At 29.9% G+C, this 10,546-nt stretch overlaps 1 protein-coding gene across 1 annotated transcript in view; it reads right to left on the bottom strand.

Annotated features, from left to right (window-relative positions):
* Positions 1-1,780: 1,780 nt before the first annotated feature.
* The window catches only part of LOC101240689 (heat shock 70 kDa protein 14), a 73,057-nt gene continuing 64,291 nt past the window's right edge, over positions 1,781-10,546 (bottom strand). The window contains exons 15-17 of the mRNA XM_065814605.1: positions 3,369-3,437; positions 3,233-3,294; positions 1,781-2,118 (exon numbers count right to left, since the gene is read on the bottom strand). Of these exons, the coding sequence (XP_065670677.1) occupies positions 2,037-2,118; positions 3,233-3,294; positions 3,369-3,437 (213 nt within the window). The 3' untranslated portion in view covers positions 1,781-2,036. The remainder of the gene's footprint in view (positions 2,119-3,232; positions 3,295-3,368; positions 3,438-10,546) is intronic.

The raw sequence follows: 10,546 nt of genomic DNA, 5'->3' as shown, positions 1-10,546 counted from the left end.
AATTTTTCAAAAAATGTTCTCTCGCTTAAGAATAAAAATTGATCTTAAAACATGATAAAGTTTTTTGAAAACAGGATTATATTTACTTGATAAACCAATTGCAAATTTTGATTTTAAATTTTCTTTTTACTTACCAGCCATCTTAATAAACAAAAATTGTAAAATTTTTAATTAAATAATCTCCTATAAACAATTTTTAAGTAAAATTTATATCTATAATGTAATGAATATAATGCATTATATATGCATTATGTGTATACAGAGGAGAGTTTTGGTTTATCATACTCAGGTGTGTAACAATGAAGCCTGTTGTTTTCAAGAGCCACACGTACACTTTTTTTATTTTTGACAAGTGGTCTGTTTCTCAAATGGTCCCAGTTATAAGGATCATGTTTATTAAAATGATATAGGTCTAAAGTTGAGTTATGACCACTGAGCGAGGCTACCCCGGATGAATTTGTACGACGTTCTATTTCAATTATATTTGATTTCAAAGTATGGAGGTTTAAACTATCTAACAGAGAAAGCATTTTGTTTTTGATTTCCAAATGAGAATTGTACTTATTATGGTATATTTCATGAGAATTGTCAGTTTTATCTTTTTGTAGTTCTTTTTTTTGAATAGGACTCAAGTATTCTGTACTTAAAGTTGATGAGTTTGGTAAAACATCGTTTGAGGTCTTGTTATCGCGATTTGAAGTATCAACCAGAACTGGCCCTGAATATTTTATCGGATCGGAGTCTTTATCAAGTTTCATGTTCATATTATAAGACCAACTTTTCATTTGAGGATCGTCACGTAAAAAAGCAAGCAAAACAGAATTTTCTGTTGTGTTGTTGGTCATCGAAATATTTTCATTTAATGAGTTTCCAAACCGCGATGAGAGTTGAGAATATCGTTCTTTATCAATGTAAGATTTATTCGAATTTTCAAAAAGCATTTCATTTTGTTGAAAGTTAGAATTAAAGTTGTTTAAAAGTGGTTTTAAATTAGGATCTTGTTTAAAATATTTATTAAAAGAATCGTTGTGAAAATTATCAACATCGACTAATTTTGACGAACTTTCGTTTTCTTTTATCTTTTCAATACTTCTTAAACTAATCGCTGATTTTGAACGATAATGTGGTTTAAGTGTTGATTCGATCTGAAAAAAATTAACTCTGTTGGCAGGTAAAGCTGACATAACATTACGCTGACGTTGTAAATAATCCACAGAATGACCATGTTGTAAAAAAAACTTGCTGCTTTCATTTACAAAACTAGTATTTCTAAGTTTCCTTCTTTTGAGATTCAAGCTTTCAATATTCGAATCTGTTTTTGATTTGACATAGGCATATTTGTTTCTTACAGATACAATGTTCTGACGCTCTTGAGATTTTTTTGCAAAATCTTCTTTTCTAAGTAAACTATTTTTGTGAGTAAAATTTAATGGTCGATCTTTTTCCTTTATTTCTTGATTGTTTTTTTCTAAATCTTTCAACGAATATATCTTTTTATTAAAGAACTCGCTGCGACGGTCTTCAAAATCGTTTTTATGACCATTCCAAAAAGAAAAAGAATTCGTTTGATTATCTGGATTGTGAAATGCAGAAGTTACCATCTCCTGCATTACAAAACTTTCACAAAAAAAGTTGTTTCAAATTTTTTTTTCATAATAAACATTATTTACATAACCTTTATCCCTTTAGCGACAAACGAATATTCATTTATAATTTAAGCTGGAGCTTATACAAATTTTACGATATTAATGAATGCTCATTCATTCATAAGACAGAAAAATACATTAATTATGATCTCTTCCGAAAAAAAATTTGATTATAAAGTATAAAATTAAAAAACTCATATTTATCAAAATCGGGTTCATTTTCATCAAAAATCGGGTTCACATTTATCAAATATCGGGCTCATTTTCATTAAATATCGAGTTCATTTTCATCAAATATCGGGTTTATCTATATCAAATGAAACGTTCGTGTCTAGTAAACTGGAGTTAATTTTTCGTACAACTTTTTAAAAAAAAAATTGTTCACGCTCGTTAAACTCTTGTCATTTCAATGTTAACACTTTCTGTTTTATTTGAATTGCGATCAGTTAGTATTACAGATAAACATCCATTTCTAAATAACATGGGAAAGCTCATATAGAAAAGTACAAATAAATTGAATAAAGCATTTTTCAGGAGAAGACTAATAAAGAATAAGAAATTCTATAAACAAAAAAAAAAACAAAAAAAAGGGCTTGTAAAAATAATTACACTTTGTTTTTGTTTAATTTTTATTGAAAATCAAATTTTTTTTATCAATTTCACTTTTACAACTTTATTTCATTATTCGTTAAATAATCACTAATTATCATTCATTTCTAGTATAGAATTAAAAAAACATCTAAATTGACACAGTTTACCGATAATAAAAAAAAATAAAAAAAATGCGACGACCAATTTTAAGAAAACTTTAAAAATATTTAGACTGCTCGATGAATTACTTTGATTTTACAGCCTTTATAAAATAGACGACACTCACAAACACCCACTCCTCAGGGTAATTAATTGAATTAAGCTGGTAAACTTCATTTACCAAATTAGAGAGAAAACTCTATAGTTACATACACCGAAATTATTTCTTTCAAATTATAAAGCTATTTGTTAATATGCAAAGGTATGTTACTGATAGTTAATACATGGAGATATAGACAGAGAAATATAGATAGAGATATATTTCTCTATACATAGAGTAAATAGGAAAAAGGAAATTGAATACTATATACTACTAAACTTTTATGTATTCAACTTTTTTTTGATAAATAACTAAACTGATTATGTTTTACGTAGATGCAATATACGTAGACTAGATGTCTACGTATATTGCATATAACTTTACATATTTAATTAAATTTTAATTAAATGAATTTGTTATCTTCAGGTACAGGTGTTATTATTATATTTCGCAAAAACTTAAATTATTACAAAACTGTTAGGTAAGGGCTTTATCGCCAATATAGAATTTCAACTGAATGGAAAAAAAAAAAAAAAAAAGAATAGGAGAAAGAAAAAAAATAAAGAAGAAAAAAAAAAAAAGATTTCTTCAAGTGTTTCTATTAAATATAAATGGTTTATTATCTTCAGTTTTATCTTTCAGTTTTATAAAAAAGTAACGACTTTTATTTAGGGAAAAAAGCAGTCAACAATTGCAAAGCATTTTGGGATTTTTAAAAAAATTAAAAGTAACTCACCTTCTGAATTCAATATTCAAAAATAATTCTTTAGCTTCATCATTTAAATCTCTAATCACAAGCTAAACAAAGCACGATAAGTTTTACAAAAACAGAAACAAATATTTTGTTAGAGAATAGTAAAATAATAAAAAACCTTAGCAAGTAAAAGAGATCCAGTTAAAGTAGCATCCTCGCATTCATAAAGGTAAACACAAGCAGTTGTCTAAACAGTATAGCAAATTTTTATTTAAACTTTTCTCCTAAATCAATTTCTATTTGTAATTATTTATTACTGTCTATATATTATTCACTTTAATGGTTCTCATGGTACCCATGGCAGTATATTAATAATATTTAAAACCACCATCTTCAAATTCACGCTAAGATTACGAACGTAGCAAAATCTATTATAAAAATTTAGATATATACGATACCCAAAGAAATATTGACATCGTTGAAAAAGTTTAGTGAACGATCTACTTTTACCGGCTGGAAATGATTTATTGAGTTTACGTTGACGATAATAACGTCGCTTATCACTTTAGACTTATTTCTTTACATATGAGTCCTGAAAATGCACTTAATGTATAAGAAAACATGCATAGTTTGTTCCTTTTTGGTATTTTATATATTTATACAGATCTTTAGAAACAGTCTCCATTAATGTCCTCTTTGATCATATATTTATTTAGTGAAAGGTCGTGCTGGTCAACGATACAATTGGTTATGAATGCATAATATTGAGTTGAATAAACGATTGTGGATTTTTTTATTTTTATTAATGAGTTTCAAGAAGACTAAATCAAGGAGTTTCAAGAAGACCTATAATGAGCTTCAAGAAGACAAAGAAGATTTATTGTAGAACACCGCAGAGGAGCATTTACCCAGTAAGTTCATGGAGAATTCCTTACTATACCAATGTTGCTTATTGGACTAGAGCCGGTATCAAACCCTGAACCTCTTGGTTCTGAGCAAGACTGCACCAAGATTGCTCAATGCTAAAAACTCTAAAATATTCAAAATTATTCATTGGATATCAGAACTTGGGTCATTTGGAATATAAAAATGTCCTAACCTACAAACAACGAGCTGAAAAATATCAATTATTAATAAATGGTGTTAGAAAGATATATATAAAATATAAATTAACTGGTTCTATTGAAAATAGAACCAGTTATTTCATATTTCAGTTAAAGCTTAACATTTGCTAAAATGCATATTAACAAGAGTCAGGCTTTTTGGAACTCAGTTTATGGTCTATGGTCACCATTGAAATGGTCTATATATGATGATGAGAGTAAATTTCAAGTATTTGGCTCCAAAAAAACAACAAAGAGTTTGGTGCAGACCTTATGATACACCTTTAGATAAAATCTAGAAAAATTGACAAACTGGGGATGTAAGTTTGAGTATGCTTTTCTACTAATGGTGTGGGAAGACTGGTAAATATTGACGGTATAATGACAGGAGAATTGTATGTTTGAATTGTAAAGAAATGTAAAGAATTGCATTTAGTTAACAACAACATTTTGGAATCCAAAATAACTCCTTCAAAACGAACAAATTAAAAGAACTTTATGTGGTTCTAAGTGAAACTTAGAATTAAATTGTCAATAAATTGCCAAGACATTCAGAAGCAGTTGGGGTGGTGCAAAAAAGTACTAAAATGAAAAAAGACATGATATACATATTTAATGATAGTTATTGACAAAACAATATAGTTCATTATAAAAACTTAATTGTTTCTTACTTTTGTCACTTGCTTTTAACAGATAAATTGTTATATACCTAACTTCAATTAACGGAGCTAGTTTTACAATGAGATAAAAAGAGTACCAAACGTGTTTGTTTTTCTTTGAAATCATTTCTTTTTTTGAAAAACAACATAAAACTATTAAAGTTATGTAGATCCTGACATAATTTTTATTGTCTAAGTTTAGATTAGATTAACAATCTTATTTAACATTGTCCGTAACTCTGTTTGTGTGTGTGTATATATATACTTTTTGTTTGTTTGTGTGTGCGTATCAGGAACCTCCTTTTACAAGTCTGAAATAACAAGTCTTATGTGAAACAAGTATTATTGGAAACTGTACCCTAACCCTAAGGATTATCTTTATTGAAAACCATACCCTATATATGGTTTTCAATAACACTTATAATAATAATTTCACATAAGACTTGTTTTTACCAACTTGTCAAAGGAGGTGCCTGAAATGCACACACACAATATATATATATATATATATATATATATATATATATATATATATATATATATATATATATATATTTATATAGACACACACACAGATTAATATAAAAAAAGGGATGGTATTTGGTAAATTAAAAATACCATCTCGCCTAATCATTGTTATATAGAGAGATTTATAAAAAGGTGGCGGGATAATTTATATAACCCTGAAGGTGACAGGATGGCATCCCGCCTCACTTCGAGCACTGTATATATTTAAAAAATTTCTTAACTATAGTGACTTTAACATTATTAAAAAATAAAGAAATGGTATGAAAAATTTGAAACAGGTGATTTTGATCTTTCTGATTAGCCACATTTTGAGTGACAATCTTTGACCATTTCATTTATTTCAAACATTTCACACTATATTTATACCATCTTCTCACACCATATTTATACCATATTTATACTACACCATATATTATACCATCTTCAATACTAGTTCAACTAAAACTATCACAAAAAATATTTTCTAAGGAACAAAATTTAGATAAAAAAATGATATTAGCAAAAAATACGTCAAGCGTATCATCACTGATGCAAACTAACATGTCAGCAACACTAGCAGAGTCTTTGGACTGTCCAATTATCAAAAACATCAACATTTTTGCATTGTTCAAATGTTTCTGCAAATGGTGCTGGCAAGTTGAGTTTGTCAGACAGAAATTTATCAAAAACCAAAACATTAATACCTAAACGGGCTAAACCTAAACAAAATTTCACAATAAGCTTTGCTTAGAGATCCACCAACTACCAATTTTTCTGATACACTTTATCACTGGGCCAACAATCTATGCTCACTAAATAAAGATAAACATGATGAACTTGTTGCCAGGTTAGTTAACATCCGAGATCCATCACTGTTACTGTATACAGAATACTGTATGTCATATGTATACAGAAACCTGCTTCACAAGCAATTCTGATACATCAATCGCTGGTTATCAACTACATCGTTTGGACAAAATCAGCAGAGGAAGCGGTGTTACCATCTGCATCAAGGATAGTATTGTAGCTGAGAAAACTAATGTTGCCCAACTAAACTCCCCCGAAATTGAACAAATATGGCATGTGATCAAAATTGGGAAAGATATCATTCTTATCGGTTGTATCTATCGTCCTCATGACTACAACAATGACTACTTTGTTTTTGTTTTAGCTGCCATATTAGCAGCAAAAACTGTTCTTCAAAAACTAGGGTGCTTGTCAATGCTTCTTCATGGAGATTTCAATCTTAATGAAACATTTTATAAATCCATTGAAAAAGGAAGTGCTGTAGAACCATTGCCTATGTAGCTCACAAGCACCCAACCAATCTAAAATTTCAAGAATGCCTCAATGAGTGCCATCTTACGCAGCTGGTTACATTTCCAACATACCGCCAGCATAGAGATGTCCCTTTTAGAAGCATGCTTGACCTAATAATCTCAGACAAACCAGACCACTCCATAGATATCACTAGAGCAGATCATCTAGGCAATACACCCGGAGGTCAAGTACATTGCATGATACACTGACTCTTTGCTTTGACGGGGCACAATACAACAACTACTCCCATGAAAAAACGATTTATCTGGAGCAAAGCTGATTACAACTCCTTATCATTCTACATAGCATCTATAGAATGGATAAAAACATTCAATGGAAGCTCTGTACATGAAAATTACCAGATTCTAGTTAAAAACTACAATGAAGCAGTCATTAAATTCATTCCAACAATAACTTCACCGTTCAATAAAAATCAACCAATGTGGATTACGCCAGAAGTACTTGAAACTATTAGAAAAAAAGAGAAACTATGGGGTAAATATATTGCAACTGGTCGCGAAACACATGAGGCACTTCGAGCAAAACATAAACTCACCTGCAAGTTAGCGGAGAAGACCATAAACAGACCATGAGGAGAAGCTCGTCAAAGATTCAAAATCTTTCCCAAAAAATGTGCATTCTTATGTCAGAAGTAAACAAAAAGTCAAAGGTTCTCTTCGTTTAATTGAAAAGGACAATGGCACTATTACAACAGATATAAACATAATTTGCTCCACCCTCAATAACTATTTTCAGTCTGTCTTTGAAACTAAACCTGATGGCAGTATGCCAACATTTCACGATCGTACTCAAGCAATGTAAAATTAATGAAAATTGGTTCACAATTGCAGACGTTCAAAATCATCTAAGTAATCTTGAAGAAACTAAATCAATTGGTGTAGATGGAATCCATCCAAAGTCTAAAGATAGAGTTGAGTGGTATCACAAGTCCATGCGCAGCAGTATTTGTAAATTAACGGAAAGTAGGGTAGGGTGGGGTAATTTGGATTGTTGGGGTAATATGGATATATTCAATAAGTATCCATGTAGTAAGTTATCTATACATAATTCTAAAACTTGAAAATTACCAACAGTTTCTACACATAATTGGCTTCTTTTTTTTGCGTTAACAATGTTTATATTTGATTTACATAAAGAGTTAATATATAAAACACGTTGTTTTGAAAAAAATATAAAAAACATTATGTTTTAAAACTTTTGTCTGCAGACTTCAGTAATATTACTTATGGAAGTTTAATAATGTAGATTCATTAGTTGGACCATGATGTAACAATATGTAAAATTTAATTTATAAGTTCTCTAACCCATATTGATAAATAAACAAAAATCTAAAATGGGGTAAAATGGATATACAAGTAAAATAATAGTTGGGTAAAATGGATATATATAAAATCCTACTTACGTTATAGTATTTTATTACAAAAACACAAGCTACACGAAATTTAAATATAAATTTATGCTCACTTTTGCTTTTTAATATAGTATTATACATTTTTCAGTGACATATAATAGTTTTATATAATGCTTCTGAACTATTTAAATTAAGATCATAGTTCAAATTTGTTTTCCCAGAATGGCTTGGGTAAAATTTAAACTCCCATCTAAATGTTTTATATTTTATTTTTGTATTCCTCTTTACTTTATAATTAAATTATAGACTTTATATAACTAAAGTTTGTTTTAAAATATTTTAGATAAAATAATAAAACTGAATTAAATTATTATGCCTCGTGAATACCAACGCAAGACTATTGGTACATATGATCACAGCAAACTAATGACTGCCATACAGCTTCTTAAGGAAGGAGAGTCAGTATACAGTGTATCAAAGTCTTCTGGAATTGCTTATGGGACATTATACAGACGATCCCATGATCAAATTCAAAGGAATGACAAAAGAATTGGAAGCGGTCGTGGGTTTGTTTTGAATAATACTAAGGAAAATCTTCTAGTAGAAGCCTTGATGCACTTAGCTGATAAGGGTTTTCCACAAGATAGAGAAGATATCAAACTGATGGTTAAATCCTATATAACATTTATTGGCAAAAAAACTCTATTCAAAGATGACAAGCCAGGGAAAGACAGGTGCATGTCTTTTGAAAAAAGATGGAATGTAGTCCTTGGAAAAATAAAACCTGAACTTTTGACAAAAGCAAGAGCTAATGATCTTTCTCTAAAAACATTGACAGATTTTTTTGAGTTATATGACCACATTGCATATTTAATTTAGATGAAACAGGTTTACGTACAGATCCTACAGCAGGAAAAATCTTTGTTCGTAAAACATCAAAAACAGCCTATTATGTGGTAAATCAATGCTCCATCATGTGGTAAATCAATGTATACTTTACTGTTTTGTGGGTCAGCAAATGGACAGTGTCTACCTTCCTTTGTCGTCTACAAAGCCATCTACCTTTATGATGCATGGTGTCAAAATGGACCAGAAAATGCAATGTATGGTGTAACAAAATCCGGTTGGATCGAGGACTATATTTTTGAAAGTTCGATTGACAGGTTTATTATACATGTAAAGGATTATGAAAAGCCTTTGTTGCTGCTATGTGATGGACACAACAGCCATATAACATATTCTACTGTTAAAAAGGCTCTGGACAATCATATAACTTTACTTTGCTTACCTCCTAACACAAGTCATGCATTACAACCTCTTGATGTTGGTTTTCTTGCTCCATTGAAATCCCATTGGAAGAAAATCCTTAAATATTGTTTAAGAGAAAGCAGACATAAAAATGTTGACTAGTCTGTATTTCCAACTTTACTAAAAGCTCTTATCAGTAAGATAGATAACAAACTCCTGAAAAGTGGTTTTAATGGTAGTGGTCTTTACTCTGTTGACAAATCAAAACCTATGAAAAAGATAGTGAATATACAACCAAAGCATGAGGAAGTAGATAAGTTTAATAAAAAAGATAATGTTGTAAAAAACCTGCAGAGAGCAATCGATTCTGTACTTACACCTAGCCCAAGTCAACCTACACTGACAGCACTTACAAATTCAAAAAAACGCAGAGCACGTGTCCAGGCCAAAAAGGGAGAAATTTTAACAGCACAAGATGTTGTCGCAAGGTTACAAGAAGAAGAAAAGAACAAAGCTGAAAAGAAGACTGTATCAGTCAGTAAATGAAAACTGCTTGACATAACCAATACAGTTTGACTTTTTAAATACGTGAAAAGCAATAAGTGTGATATCAAATCAAATATAATGAGTATCCTTATATCAAATATAATGAGTATCCGCATTACCCCACCAGTGGGGTAATTTGGATATATGAAAGGTGTTGTTAAAAGAGGATTAGTATGTTAGTTATTTAAAATATATTTATGTTTTACTCATTGTGATTTTATTGTATACACCCTGAATGTAAAGAAAGATAACAAAAGTTTTTATGGTGGTTTTTAACTAAAAAAAAAAATTATGTTAGAAAAAAATATATCTAAAATTCTATCCGTATTACCCCTCCCCACCCTATAATTCACAAACATATTATGGCGCATTGCGTAGAAAACAATCTTATCTCCAAGCATCAACATGGTTTTCTTCGTAAAAAAGAGAAGTCTGACTAACCTCCTTTGTAGATAATATCTGCACTGTAACCAAGGTTACAGTGCCAATAATATCTACACCAATTTTGCTAAGGCATTCAATAAAGTCCCGCACAAACATCTCCTATATAAACTGAGAGCATACATCATTCAATATACAATAAACTGCTACTTTGGATCAA

The sequence above is a fragment of the Hydra vulgaris genome, chromosome 12 (genome assembly GCF_038396675.1).
Source record: "Hydra vulgaris chromosome 12, alternate assembly HydraT2T_AEP".
NCBI classification, from domain to species: Eukaryota; Metazoa; Cnidaria; class Hydrozoa; order Anthoathecata; family Hydridae; genus Hydra; species Hydra vulgaris.
Note: the sequence above shows the minus strand (reverse complement) of the source record. Positions and strands in the feature narration are given on the sequence as shown.